This window comes from Lissotriton vulgaris, chromosome 12, assembly GCF_964263255.1.
Source record: "Lissotriton vulgaris chromosome 12, aLisVul1.2, whole genome shotgun sequence".
Classification (NCBI taxonomy): domain Eukaryota; kingdom Metazoa; phylum Chordata; class Amphibia; order Caudata; family Salamandridae; genus Lissotriton; species Lissotriton vulgaris.
In genome coordinates this window covers 145,722,801-145,738,713 of record NC_141700.1, presented here as the reverse complement: position 1 = coordinate 145,738,713, position 15,913 = coordinate 145,722,801, and the positions used below count along the sequence as shown (strand labels likewise).

Here is a 15,913-nt window from a genome sequence, read left to right as displayed (position 1 = left end):
GGTGTAGGAAAACCGAGGTATAGGCTTCACGCTCGCTGCTATAAGTTGTAATTTCTCCAATAGAACAGGCAGCCGCTGTTGATTTTTGCATTGCGCTTTCACTTTAAAGTGAAAGCGGGATGCAAAAATAAACACGCAGCACCAAGTCTCCTTTTTTGTCCGGCCCATCCGGACTGGATCGCAGGGCTTGTTTACATAACACGCCTCTTGCGATAAGAAACTGCTTCACGACAGCTGTGATGCAGGTGATCCAGTCCGGATGGGCCGGACAAAAAAGCCAAAAGGAGTCTCCCCAGAAAGCTTATTTCCAATGGCAGGCCACCGTTTAGCATAAACGGTGGCGCCAGCAAATGGAAATAAGGAGAGGGGCTTAAAGCCCTTTTGTCAAACTCCTCATGAGCAATAAATCTCACCGAGCGAGCTGCGCATGTGCACAGCAAGGCTAGGCGAGACCTAAAAAGGGAAAACATGGTTGGTTTTAGGTTTGGTAGCAGGAGCGGAATAACAACTTTTCTGGCAACTGGGTGTTACACCTGAAATTTTAAGACTAAATCACATGAAAATCATATTTAATAACATCAAAAACCTTTCTGCATTGGGGCATAGACGGTTTTAAGAGCGGGTTAAAGTTAAAAAGAGGCACATCTCAAACAATAAAAGCATTTTTACCAGAGATTAATTTTCAGAAGGCTCTTACTCGAATAAAAAAAAAAATAAAAGCACAATCCTATAGAACAAATAGGAATTTTTGCAGATATTATGGAATTTTTAGAATGAATGGGAGCTTAAAACAGAAGAAAAAAGCATGTTGGACCATCACTACACACAGTGTTGATGTGACCTTGCCTATAAATACAGAGAGCATTGATGTGATTGATGTGGAGAGGAGAACTCCAGTGTAATAAGACATATTCAAAGCTGTGCCTATTGCCACTAAACTCTGCATCAGAAACAGTACAGATATCCAAGATAGCAGTAGAAAAATAAGTGTCTATTGCAGAGTAGGATTTTCTGAAGGACAAAGAAAATATCTGGAAAAGAGCCCACTCACAAGTTGGAAAATCTAATCCTCAAATCAAAGACCGCCCAAAAGCACAATATGTTATATGCTATTGGTATTTCTGGAAGGGCAGTTACTACAGAGCCAGTTTCTTGAACAGTGAATAAAGATGTGATAGAGCTCAGGCAGATAGGCGAGGCACAATATTTAATAATACAACAGTAGTTTAGGACACAATCATCTGTAGCAGAGGAGATGTAGTGGTGTTAGATCAAGAATGGAATGCTTATGTCAGAAGCTCAGCATTGTTATCAGCTTCTAAGCTGCTGCGCTTGGTCCCTTTTCTTAGTAAATCAGTCTCATTTATTGCAGTAGGTTTGGGTGCAATTCATTTACAATCCTACCCTGCCTACGCCATTTTGTCAGAGTGTGGCAGGGGAATTGCTTAAAAACGGGCAATCAGACTGTGCCAAACAGTAGTATTTATGAAGACCGAAATGCATTGTCCATTAAAAATCTCAAAAGATCCTGAATGCTACAAGAGCCTAAGAAAGCAAAGCAAAGTCTTCTTCTGCAACAGTATTCACCAGGAGGCAGAGTTAAATGTGATCCATGAAAAGACTACATAAAGAACTTCAAAAAACTACATGAGTGGTGAATATGCAGGACTGTGAAATAAAACTCAATAGTAGGGAAACAGAAAGGTGCATAAACACATTAATGTACACATCAAAGTACTATTTGTTTTGTTCACTACTAACCAACCTTCAAAAACCAAAATCAGCTGTTTACAAACATATTCTTACCCTAAAAGAGATGCTGCCATTCTGGAAGTGGCTAGAGTCGGAAGCATTGGAACCACGGAACACTGCTGTCTGAGTACCTGCATTGACGATCCAGACCCCATGCTCCCAAACAAGGTCCTCCAGATTGTATGCAGGGTAGAAATAGGACTTTGAGATGTGAGTGAAGTCCGCAGTGTTGTTACCATCGTAATACTCAAAGACCTACAACAACAACACATAATTGTACATTACAAAAGCAGTTTTGCATCAATGATAAAGTTAGTTATATTCGATAAAAATCTTTCTGGTGGATACTCCCTATACTCCATCTACCTGTAAATTCCTCACCTGTTGAATTATCCTTAGGAGCCACGCTGGATCTGGATCTTACAATAGCTCTCCTTTGAAAGTCGGGAGTGCGGGCTCAGTCACAGTGCCAGAAGAATTACCCACATGACATGATTGGAACAATATGGCTACAAAATCCATTCCCTCTCTATTTTTTTATTTCCTATAGAGGAGGAGATGAGGAATCAACAATCAATTTGAGACTGCACAGTGTACAAATCTAGGCTGGAAACCTTTCAAATGTGGTTTAGGGCCATTCTTCAGACAGTGGAGTGGGCGAGATTGGGAAAGATTCCTCGCCTCTTTAACAGATTTTGAAGTAGACACCCTTAAACAGGGGAGGTTGTTGTGAAAGGCAAGGAAAAGCAGAAAAAGCCGCAATATATCGTTTGATGATGGTCACTGCACAGCCCTCCTATGTCAGAGACAGAGCGAAACAAAGAACCTCTGATAGACATTCCTTCAAGGGATGCATGCTCTGCACACCATCAGATAAAAACATCTACTTTCATAGTGGACTCACTTCGTGGAGGGGCAGGGGCCTGAGAGTGCTTCTTGGGCCACTTCCCTTTGCCCCAGCTCAATTACCAGGCATAAAGATGGAGGTTCAGAAAGTTGGGGTGCAGCACCTCACCCTCCGACTGGGAGAGGAGATCTGCTTTAGGAAGTAGGCGCAGCAGGAGACAGGCAGAAGTATATAAGGCCTGCATACAAAATTCTCCTTAGCCAGTCTGTGGCAATAAAAATTATTTGGACCTGGTCCTGGCAAATCTTTCTTATACCCCAGGAATCAAGGGTAGGAAAGGAAACATCTAGTTAAGTGAAAAAGTTCCACCTCAACTGACACGTGACCCACAAATCTCTTTGTAGAAGATACCGGAGGGCACAGAACTACGAACAATGGCCATTGTCATCAGTGGACAAGAGATCCATCAGAGGTGAGCCTAACAGGGCAAAGATAACTGGGCCACCTATGGATAGAGATGCCACTGGTGGTAGGCAAGCTGACTGACTGAGACTGTCAGCTCTGGTGTTCAGAGAACAGGCCAGATAGTTTGAGATTAGTCAGATCCCATGCTCCTACGCCCAAGTCCAATCCTTCAGCACTTCCCAGAATCTGAGCTCTGCCCCGAAACATCAGAATCGTATCCTGTATGTCTTGGATCCTCTGGGGAGGAGTTAAAGCTCAAAAGGAAGGATGTGTCCATTACGGGCTCTATGAACACGAGGCACTAAAAGGGCTTTAGTTAAGACTTGGTCATTAAAATGGAAAGCCCAAATTAAACAGCAGAATTGAGTCATCCGAAAGTGGTCCCACACCATCTTCAGACAGGCCTGTAGAAAGGAGGATGCCCTGTCCGCCCACCAGCCACACATGCTCCATCAATGGGAGAGCTAAAGTGGCTTTCAAAGGGATGAAGAAAAAGAGGATGAAGAGTGTTGCTGGGCCTGATGAACCCTGCCTTTGCCTCTGCACTGACAGAGGAGCTGATTTTGTTGCCTGGGAGGTTTGAAATTAAATTGTTTTGAGAACATTAAAAAAATTCTAAAACTATCTATAATCCTTCAGAGGTGAATGGAGGCCCAAAGATTGGGCTGCAGGTGTTTCCTCCTTAAACCTTTTCAGGGAAGCGTCCTCTGTTTCTAAAGAGCGGGGCCCAGTTGAAAGGCATATCCAGCTATGCCGCTTGGCCATCGCCTGAAAGGACCGTGATCAGAGCTAAACATGCCTGCATAATGATACTTATGAGCCTAGCCACAAAATATTTGGTGTCTATTCCTGCCCGGATGTCTAGAAGAGTACTGTCCATGACAGACTAGCTTACAAAAATACAGATTCAGGCAAGTTTGAGACAACTACTGCATCCATATCTCACATAACAGGCTTATATCTTCCCAGGAGGCAGGCAGCACTGGGCGCAAACAGGGCCGGGTTGCTTGTTGAAGAAATATTTGTCTCCACTGCATCCAATTTCTTAGATTCACTATCAGGTGGACTTACTTGGAATGCTTCAAAGTTTTGTTTTGAGCAAGATGATGGAAACGCTACTGGACTCCTGGGTGAAGGATGCATCAGCAGTAAGGTTGGGTTACGCCGACCCAACTTATATCTCTGTGCTACTAGACAGTTTACAGCAGGAACTGATGTGGACTTTTTCCGTACCTCATTCCCTGGTTTCTTGGATACCTCTTTTACAGGCAGTAGTGGCTCAGATGAGGATGTTTGAGGTTGTAGGACCTCAGTTAGAATTGTAACCCTAGGCTCTTAAGTAGACAGTGGTATTCTAGAATGTCAGCTGCTTTCCTCAGGACAAGATGAAAAGTAGTTCAATACATGGGGGCCTGCCCTGAAGAACTACTCCATTTTTTTGTCAGGGAAGTGTTCAGTCCACTTGCGTTCTCCAGGGCCAAGTAGAACGCTGTATCAGGAGTGGGTGGCAGCAAATGGGTTGCTTCATTACTATCATCTGTATCATGCTGTACCGCTTCTAGCCCTTTAAGATGATCGAGTCAGTGCTGAAAACGTCATGCATCATCTGCCTATAATACAGGCATAAAAAGGCAACTCTCAGTTCCCATTTATACCTTCTCTCCACCAATATTCACTGGACCTCCTTCCTAGACGTCATTAGAATAGCTGCAGATTTCGGTATGGGCTACTCTGTAGGAAGCACTGATGTATGGGTGTCCGTGATGGGTCTAGGTTAAAGATATAGGCACTGGGATGGCTCCAGTCAGCAGCAAAGGTGTTCCTTTCAAAACAAAGGTGATGTATGGCACCAGTGGGAGACCCACCAGAAGAACCCCAAGAGGAGCTAGAAATGTCCCATGGGGCCCAAAGGTGTGCCAGATGGAACAATGCATGCTGGAACATCTCCAACACTGCGTGGAAGAAGAGGGCAGGAGCATCCATGGCAACCCTGGGTAAACGGGAATCGGCACCATTATTAGCACAAATGAATAGAGGGATGGAACAGGCCACAGGATTGGTGCTAAAGTAATATCTACTAACACTCATTCAGAAGACAACTCAGCAGGAGATGGAGGAACCAGAGAGGATTTACTTACCAATTGACTTCGAACATGGAGACAAACAGTCTCCAGTTTTCCTCTTCTTCTTGTGTTTCCTCAGTTTCTCTCAACAGGACTTAAGATGAAGGTGAGAAATGAGAACCAGAGGGGGAACCCAACCTGGATCAAAACCCGGGTCGAGCAGAACACTGCTCGCATGAAAAAGTCCTGCTACTACCCCAGGACTTCCGATAGACCTCCTGGGGGTTCGAAATGGACATTTGTCCTCTGCAGGCTGAATAGGGCTTGAAACCTGACTTCTGGATAGGGTACTAAGCACTGCACAGGTTAAGAAATTTGGAAGAAAAAAAGCAGCGAAGAAAATTACCAAGTGAGAACAATAAGGATAGAAGAAGCTCCAGATTGAGACAAAGAGTGAAGACATTCTTAGGATTCTTATTGTACTATTAAAAGTGTGCTAATAATTTTGTGATAATTATGTACTTTTTTTTAATTTTATTTTAAAACAGTTTATTGCATATTTCACAGTGTACACGGTCTTTTGCCTACAACCCGGAGGCCGGCGGCTTTCTACCAAAAAGTATTATACACAGCTTTGATTGCCAACAACCTCAGGGGCAGGCAGCGAAGTTATTGCTATAACAGTGCATCTGAGATTAATCATTCGCAGTGCAAATATTCGTATCCTAACCCAAGAAACAGCTAAACCCCTTGCTCCCACCCCCCCTGCCGTCCACAAGCTTCAGAAACCTTCTCCTACTAGTGCATCTTATAGTCTAGCACGTTTCAGCTGTCTTGCCGGTGTCCTTATACACTGTCCTAAGTGTAGAGTGTATCTTATCCTTCCGCACAATTGTGCGCCACCCTCGATGCGGCCTACCCTCAGTGTACCGTCCTATGCAGAAGTGTGTCCAATATTTAAGTCTAGTCTGTCTGGTAATCCGCGCCCCCCGATCGCAGCCAAGCAGCAAATGGTTCCCATATATCAGATGGTCTAGATCTACTAGGCATCAGTTCCCAGAAGATCGTTAACTGGTCCTTGCAATATGTAACTGCACTAATCCAATCCGCTATCGTGGGTGGGTTCGGCTTCTTCCAATGTATGGCTACCTGTCTTTTTGCCAGCAGCAGCAACATAGCCACGGGTTTCCGGTGCACTGTCTGAACTCCCTGCACAAACCCCAGCAGGGCCAGCATCAAGGTACCAGTCAGTGGACCTCCCGTTATTTGACCTATATGTTTAAATATGTCTGTCCAATAACGTGCCACAGGTGCACAGCTCCAGGCCATATGTGTAAACGTAGCACCTTGGGCTCCACACCTCCAACATCTTGCATCCAATTGTAGTCCCATCCTATGCAATTGTGACGGAGTGTGTTATAAGCGGTTTAAATAATTAAAATGAATAAGTCTGAGCCTATGGTTTGGTGAGAGATATTCTAGCTGCGTGCAGCAGAACGTTCATTGCTGATCTGTTATGGTCAAGGCAGCTTCCTCTTCCCATGCCTCCCTGGACATAGAGCTAGTGAGTGGGGATTCCTTTTGTGTAATGCTATATATACGGGTGATAAGCTTTCGGGGCGACAGGTTTGCCAGCACATTCTCTAGCGCAGGCAAAATGGGTGGCTCACTTGGGAACTCCTTATATTTGGACCTGCAAGCTGCTCTGATCTGATAATATAGTAGCATATCCGAAACAGTGGGAGGTTGCAAGTCGCACATACCGTGCAATGTCAAGAACTCCCCGGCTGGAAATAAATTGCGGCCCTTTTCCAACTTATATGCCCGTGCCCTTAGTGCAGTAGCCTTGTCCAATAAAGGACCGAGCAGTGGATTGCCACCTAGGGGCATAGATGGGGCATAAAGAACCTTCTGGCGTGCCCTCTCAGCAATGCCTTTCCATGCCCAGCGTACTGCCTCTACTGTATCAATTTCTTGTCTCAGGCGTTTGTAGGGTTGGAATACAGCCGTATTGAGCGGGAGTAGTGCGATTCTATCAATTTCTATTGCCACGTGTGGCTGAAATGGGGTAGGATGTTGCCAGAAGTGCAGAAACTGCGCCTGTGCGCTGTAAGCATATAATTTAAAATCCGGGGCTCCCAGTCCTCCCTGTGAGAAAGGCAGCGTCAATACCTTCCATGTAATTCGGGGCTGCTTACCTGCCCACACCAGCTCAAGAATGTTGGTGCAGAGACGCTTAAAAAAAAAAGCACATTAAGCGGCATAGGAATATTAACAAAAAGATAAAGAAATTTGAGGAGGATTACCATCTTTGCAATGGCTATGCGCCCCGTCAGGGATAGCAGGAGAGTTTTCCTCCTCAATATCCTGCTCTCCAGCCAATCCATTGCCCTGCCGTAGTTGGCAGTCCATATGTCCTGCATCGTTCTACTGATATATATGCCCAGATATCTTACCTCACGCTCTCCCCACTGAATCGGAAACTCCGAATTAAAAGGTGTTGTTTTATCGGTAAGTGGTATCATCATTGACTTTTTCCAGTTAATCTGAATCCCCGTCAACCCCCCATATCTTATGAACTCCCTCATTAACACATCAAAGTTGTCTCCGGGGTTAGTCAAGTATATCGTTATATCATCGGCATACATAGAAATGAGTATGCCTCTCGTGGTGAACCTTATGCTTTTTGGAGTGTGGTGTTGGCAGAGTTTCGCCGCAAGTGGCTCTGTGGCAATTGCAAACAATAAGGGCGATAGTGGGCATCCTGGACGTGCACCTCTAGTGATGTTGAAGGGTTTAGATAATTGACCATTAATCCGAACTCTAGCCGTCGGGTCGGTATATAGGACGTGAATCTGTCTGATAAATACTGGGCTGAGACCCAGTCTCGTCAGCAGAGCAAATAGAAACGTCCACTCCAAAGAGTCAAACGCCTTTGTGGCGTCCAACAGTGCAGCCGTGGCCTGCACATGAGGTGCCAAATAGTGCAGCACATCGAAAATCGTACGCAATCTGTGGTAGCATGGGCTGTAGCCTGTTCACTATCAATTTGGCATACATTTTAGCATCTAAGTTTATCAGAGATAATGGGCGGTACGAGTCTGCTTTGGTAGGGTCTTTGTCTGGTTTCAAGATTGTTATTATGGTGGCTTCACGCAGTGTCGGTGGAAGTACCCCCATCTCCATGGCCACCAGGTACATCTGCAGTAATCTGGGGGCCAGAATATCAGCATATTCCTTGTAAAAAGCTGCTGTTAGTCCATCTGCCCCTGGGGCTTTGTCCCCTGGCAAGCCACTTATCACTTGCTTAACATCCTCAATTGTTATTGGCAGCTCCATATATTTCTGGGCGCCGTCATTAAACCATGCCAGCCCTATTTCTTCCAGATAGTCAGTTATATCCGCCTGCGAAGGGGTTGTTTGGGAAGTGTATAATTTGGAATAATAGAGTGTAAATTCCTCCAAAATAGCAGGCGGTGTTCTGAGCACTCCTCCAACCTCCGTTTGAAATTCAGTTATATAGGTGGCACCTCTAGGCGTACTAAGCAGACCCGCCAATGTCTTGCCTGGTCTCCCGCTCTCCCCGTATTGTCTGGTCTGTATATATTTGTGCAGATATGCAGTCTCTCTCTCTGCCTCTTCCTGGAATTCTGTTAGTTTAGTTCTTATGCTAGCGGCAGTCGCCTGTGATGGATTCTGCATGTGCAGCCGTTCTAGCTACCCTATTTCGCGCTCCGATCTGCCCAGCGTGGTCCGGATGTCCCTCAGTACTGCGGTTTTTAGCGCTATACAATCTCCTCTGATAACCACGTTAAAGGCTTCCCACAGCATACTTGGCGAGTCGACCGACCCCTCGTTCAATGCAAAATACCCCTCAATCTTGTTACGGAGCTCCTCGCAAAAAAAAAACAGGTCTCGCAGAGCGCCTGATGGGAATTTCCAGGCAAAGGGCTTTGTGTATGCAGGGGGGAAGGTGTAGCCTTATCTGGACAGGTGCATGCTCCGAGAGAGTACAGGAGAGATGCGTGGCATCCTCTAGCCATGTGTGTATGTCTCTCAAAAATCCAGTCTCGACCACGCATTTCTATGATGGGTGACGCATGTCCCCTCTTTAGTCGTTGGGTGAGTGGCTCTCTAGGAATTGATTAGATAGAGGTCATCTCATGTAGCGCCTACGCTGCCTTCGGATGGTGCGTCCGTGAAGATCCCTGCCTATCTACAGCAGTTGAGTACTACATTAAAATCTCCTCCCCATAATATTGCCGTGTGTCTCAGTGTTCTAATCTTGTGCCATATGTGTTGGGAAAATTCCGGACTGTCTGTATTTGGACCATAAGTGTTAACTAGAGCCAGAGGCGTGTTACAAAGCTCTCCCTGCAATATTATGTGTCTGCTGTCCTTATCCGTAATCGTGTTATGCGTACGCCAATGGAGCCCCCTGCGCATGAGTATCGCAACTCCTCTAGAATAGTTGGAATAACCAGCCTCAACCACCACCTCCCAGCGTCTGGTCTTAAGTATCCCTGCTGCTGAGCTAGTCAGGTGCGTTTCATGCAAAAAACAGATATCCACCCCCTGTCTCGTCAAATAAGATTGTATGAGCCTAGTCTTTCTACGATCATTGAGACAGCGCAAGTTCCAAGTAAGACATTTCAGTTTATTAATATTATCTAAGCCGGACATCACAGCTAAGTAATTTGCAGTCTATCAATGTAGCCTCGCACAATACCACAGTATCTCTGAAAACTGAACTCTTGCACTTGTTTACTAGTACATCGTGGCCGTGCCCAACAGCAGCACATGCAGTGGATCAAATCAGTTCTCCACCCTTATATCTGAGCTTCAAACGGCAGTCCAAAAAGAACATCCCAACTGCCCTCCCGCCACCCACAACAAACCCCCAATCAGGTTGTGTAGCCCCCCGCCCCCCCGCCCCCACACCCCTCCCGTAACATCCCCCAGACCAAAAGATACAGCCAAACAAAGGGAATCATCCCACGGGGTACGTCAGGTCTTCCGGCATCATCCCCTGCGCTTGTGGCAGGGTAGCCAAGCTGCAACTCGCACACTTACACACACTGACCCCGTCCATAGTCAATGATTTGTTTCAGTCATCTGGGGCAGTCCCCAATAGACAGTGCAGAGCTTCCCCCACATATAGTATCAGAGCATTTGTCTTACCCCAAGTCTTCCATCCATGTTGCTTCAGCTACCTTAATCGCCGACTGGCGCTATCTTCGCCAGCGCGCCAGCCAATGTCAATCATTATCACTGAGTCTGTCCTGCAATTGTCCATCCGTCAGCGTCTTCTGCGACTTGTGTTCCTTCGCCATCTGCTTCGCATATCTCAATGCAGCCTTAGCGTCTGTGAAGAAGGTGGGCTTCCCGGGACCCTGGACCCTCAGCTTAGCCGGATATATCAAGGCGTATTTAGCTCCAATTTGTTGAAAGATCTTCTAAGCAGGGATAAACTCTCTCCACGCCGCCTGAACCTGCAAGGTAAAGTCTGGATATAGAGCAATCTCATTGCCTTTGTATTGGATGACGCCCTTTTCGCCGCGCGAGCCGGAGTATCATGTCGCGATCTCTATAGTTCAACACTCTCGCCAATATTAGCCTTGCGGGCGCGCCTGGTTTAGGTCGTGGTCCCAGGGTTCTGTGCACCCTTTTTATGAGGAACATCGGGGACACCTAAGACTCCTTAAACATGGAGTCAGGAGACAGGAGCGTCTCTGGCATACCAGCTGGGATCTAAGGGACAAAGAGGCGCATAAGATCTTATTGAGGGGCTACAAGGTGGAGGTTATAAGGGTGAAACAGGAATATTTCACTGCTCTTACCATTTCACTTTCCTCCCCGAAAGAGCTCTTCAAGATTGTTGACTCTCTGACATCCCTGCAGATCCTGGATCCTGTTATTGCCTCTCAGCAACTCTGTAACAACATAGCGCTTTTCTTTCAGACCAAGATCGCGGATATTTATTCAGCTTTAGAGCTACAGAGGTCTATAACTTCTGTCCCCTCTGTTTCCGCACCAGTTTTCGCTGAGAACTCTTATTTGGGGCGCCTGGCCTCTTTCCCTCCTCTCTCTCTCCAGGATTTAGAGAACCTCCTGGACAAAACTAGGTCTGGCTCCCCTTTAGATGCCTGCCCGCTTAAGATCCTCAAGCAGTGCAGGGAATCTCTCCTGCCCCCTCTTGTTGAGATCATGAACAGGGCTATGAGGGACGGCATCTTTCCTCAGCAATGGAAGAGGGCAGTGGTAAAGCCGTTGCTCAAGAAACCATCTCTCGATCCTGGGGTATTAAAGAACTTCCGCCCTATTTCACTGCTCCCTGCTCCTGCGAAGATGCTGGAAATCCATCTGAATAAGCATCTTGCGGGCTTCGTGGAAAGCTCAGGTCAGCTGGATTACTCGCAGCATGGTTTCAGGAGGGAACATAACACTGAGTCTGCCCTCACCATAGTGCTGGATAATATCCGCACACGAGTTGATGGGGGTCAGACCACCCTCCTGATCCTGCTAGACCTTACCGCCGCCTTCGACACCCTTTCTCCCTCAGTTTTAACATCTCGCCTGAGGGAGATTGGGGTGAGGGGTCTGCCTTGTGCTTGCTGACCTCCTTCCTCGGCCAGAGAGAGCAGAGGGTGAAGCTGGGGTACTTTCTATCTCCATCCCTGTCTGTGCAGTGTGGGGTCCCTCAGGGGTCGGCATTAAGCCCGACCCTATTTAACATCTATGTGACCCCACTTGCCAGACTGATTAGATCTTTTGGGATGGAGGTAGTTTCCTATGCCGACGACACCCAGATCCTCGTCTCTCTCTCCCAGTCGGCCAGCTCGGCTGCCTCCAACTTTAGATCTTGCATGGAGGCAGTCGCTCAATGGATGATCCACAATTCATTGAAATTAAATGGGGAGAAGACGGAGGTCATGGTGTTCGGAGGAAAGGAAGAGATATGGTCGGCGGATTGGTGGCCGGACTCACTGGGAGCTTGTCCTGTCCCTGCTATATCAGCTTAAAACCTAGGAGTCCTGATTGACCCCACCCTCAGCATGCGTCAACAGGTCAATAGGACAGTTTCAACCTGTTGGGGAATTATCCATGTACTGAGGAAGATTAGACACTATCTCTCTCAGCAGGCTAGAAAACAGGTAGTGGTTGCACTCATTGGCTCCCGTCTGGACTATTGTAATGCGCTGTATGCGGGACTAAACAAGGGTCTGCTGCAGCGCTTGCAAATGGTCCAGAACGCGGCGGCCAAATTTGTTTTAGACCTGCCTAGACGTGCCTCGGCCACCTCCGCCAGAAAATCGCTACACTGGCTCCCCATCGAAGATCGGATCCTCTTTAAAACAACGTGCATGACTTACGGGGCCTTGGCCAGAGGCAGTGCTACTGGGATCGGATCCATCCTGTCTCCCTATAGCCCCTCGAGGAATTTACGCTCTACCAACAAATCTCTATTATCAGTCCCCTGCACCCGTAGAGCTAAATGGGGTGGCAAAGCCTTCTCCACTCTGGTACCTAAGTGGTGGAATATCCTTCCGGTGGATCTTAAGTCCCTTCCCACCATGCAGTCATTCAGAAAGGCTCTGAAAACTCGTGTCATACTCGTAGTTGTGTTCTGCCTTCTGTGTTTTGATCTGTTTTTGTTAGGCGCCTTGATGCCTTCGGGTTTTAGTTGTGCATTATAAATTTTATTTCATTCATTTTATTTCATTCAGGCTGGAACCAAAGAGGTCTTTCATCATGCCTTCCACATACAGCTCCATATTAGGAATATCTGTGGATTCCGCAACTCTCGTGATACGTACATTGTTTCTGCTCGAGCGGCTTCCAAATCCTCATTAGCTCTCCACTATTTTATCACATAAGTGATAAATAGACGAGAGTATTGAGGGCCAAATAAGCTCTGAAACCAACGGCAGATTTGCCACAGTTCATGTGCTCCGTGCGCGTGCACAAACCAGCTACGTCACAAACCACCATTTGTCTGTCAGTGCCTCACACACTTCAAAGGCTCCGCTCCCCGCCCCCCCGCCTGCACTTCGCACTCTCCTACTTCCCTCCCACCTCCCACAGCCGCTCTTTTCATTCACGCGCTCTGCAGGTCACCATTTGCCAGCATGTGTCCACCGCCCTGTTTGCTGCCAAACTCATCTCCTCTTTTCTCTGTCGCTTCAGGTACTTCCTCCCTCCCCCTTTCCTGCCCGTTTTCTCTCGCTCCTATCTCTTCTCTCCCTGTCCTCTCCTCATTGTTTTTAAGCCCCCCTTTCCTGCACCCTTCCTTTCTTCGCTCGTATTCTTATGGACATAGCCAGCGGACTTACACAGAAGATTGCTTTACCTCCTATTTCTATTAACAACATGTTTCTGTTGGAGGTACAGCCCCACCGCCTTTTACATTAGTGCTTTCTTCTTAGTGGTAATTAAATGTTATGCGCTGTTTCCTATTACGAAAACTTGCCGCAAACAACTTTGCTTTTATCGTGAAGCTGTGTTACTTAATGCGCTCAGCCCACAAATGCAACAAAGCAACAAGCAAATATTGTTCAAACTAACACACGCTTCATCAGTTAATGCGCTCAGCAAGAACATATAAAAGAAATGACTCCTATATTGTAGCAAACTACAGAAAAATCCAACGGCGTTCCCTTTTACTGTGTTGTACTGTATGTGCTGTTATTGTAAGCAAAATACATAGCCAACAGCAGTTCATGCGCTCTGCAAACATGCTACAAAGTTAATCAACAGGTATTGAAACCAGCAGTATAAAATGTAACTGCACTCCCTTGCTTGCTAGCAGTTCGTGCGCTCTGAAAACACATCATTTCAGTTGCTTATTAACAACTTCAAAGTATATTAGCACTACAATTGTATAACCCTACTACAATAGTGCCTTTTAACCAAAAACCTAGTATTTTTGATATTTATTAGTAGATTTTTACTTCTATCTATTATTTGCTTCCTCGGCACACACACTTATTTTAAAATTAAGACTACGTTATTGTCTGTCCTAACGTCCGTTTTGTTGTAGCCTCAGCCGCAACATTTACAAGCCTCTTTTTCATTCTGAACTTCTCTTTTACAATGCAAACACATCATTAGACCCTTGCTGCTTGACTTGGTGTTAAAGCCGCACCCACATACTTCGCATGTCTTCTTCACAGTATGTTCTTTAGCGCCGTAGAGACAACAAAAAACTTCAAAGTAGCTGCGTACCGTGGCGTCCGTCTGCTTAGAGCCCAAGGTAACTACTCCACAAGTTTAGAAAACTACCATGTAAACGTTAACAAGGCTGTATTGTTGCTGTTAACTACAAAGCTTGCTTTTCCGCTCTGTTTTTTTATTGCCAGTTATTTGCCCCAAAGCCACAAATTTACATTAACCCCTTCGATGCTCATGACGAGCTCAGCTCGTCATGAACAATGGGAATTTATGATGGTCAGCGCACAGAGTGAATCTGCACCGCACCGATGGTGTTAAATGCGCTATTATTTAAAAATATACTTTCATTGTCAAATTCCCCACTAGTACTGCCCCCTCCCACTCTTTTTACTGTGCTATATGCCGTCCGGGTTTTGCAAAAGCAAACAAAGTTTTCAGCAATCTCTTTAGACGGTAATCAAAAAAGCCAAACAGTTAATAAACAAATAGTCAGAACCTCTTGACAGTCCAAATTATTCCATACATTTAGCAAACAGGCAAAACATTTACACGTTTAACATTACACACATGATGTTTTTTAACTAAAAATTGTTTTAACTACTGCCAATTGTGTGCCTTTAAGTACAATATTAGTTATCAAAAATTATGAGGAGTTGGACTGTTTCACTACTAGTACTGCAAAACTTCCCCCTTTAAATGCTATACTTAGCTCAGTCTTAGTGTAAGCTAATATAACAGTATTCATCTTTCGGTGCCTTCAGCACAGGGCTAAATTGTTGCAAAGCAAATACTTATAACACCTTTACACTCTGCATCACTCGATGCGCTTAGCAAACACACCAAATAGTTAGTGAGCAGATATTTAAAGCAGTTCTATAAACAGCCAACTGCGCCTCTTTTTACACTGTTTTACTCATTCTAATGTCAGTGTAAGCAAAAATGCACAGACCGCATCAATTGGTGCACTTAGCAAACAGCCCAAAAACATACATAAGCACGGACTTTTAACAAACTGTATCAACATCTCATAGGCACTGCTTCACCTATATAGCACAAGAATGTACATACTTTATGCTGCAACATCCGATAATGTAAATGTTACTAAATTTTCCAGTTTCAATACTAGTACTGCCTCCCCCCTCCTTACCCCATTTACTATGCTATACTTAGCCCATTAGTAGTGTAAGCTATAATAAAAGGTCAAATAAAAGTTTGCATCAATGGTGCACTCAGCACTAAGGCCACAAAGGTAACAAACATTTTTTAAGCAGCTTCACTCACCACATCACTTGCTGCCCTCTATCTATCGCCCTCCCTCTATCTATCACCCTCCTTCTCTTCCACCCACCATCTTCTCAAACTCCTGTTCTCTTTTCTTCTCCTGTGCTGATCTGCTGCTCTCTCCCACCTCGCCACCTTCTCTAACTCCCTGTTCTCTTCTGCTGTGCTAATCTGCCGCTCTCTTCGACCCCACCTCCTTCTTTAACTCCCTGTTCTCTTCTGCTGTGCTGATATGCTCCTCTCTTCCACCCACCTCCTTCTCTAACTCCCTGTTCTCTTCTCCTCTGCCGATCTGCTGTTCTCTTCCACCCGCCTCCTTTTTAACTCCCTGTTC

General features: G+C 45.8%; 1 protein-coding gene across 1 annotated transcript in view; it reads right to left on the bottom strand.

Moving 5' to 3' along the window:
- GLMP (glycosylated lysosomal membrane protein) overlaps window positions 1-15,913 on the bottom strand; it is a 98,780-nt gene that overhangs the window by 43,419 nt on the left and 39,448 nt on the right. Inside the window, exon 3 of the mRNA XM_086947622.1 lies at window positions 1,807-2,007. Within this exon, the coding sequence (XP_086803748.1) occupies window positions 1,807-2,007 (201 nt within the window). The remainder of the gene's footprint in view (window positions 1-1,806; window positions 2,008-15,913) is intronic.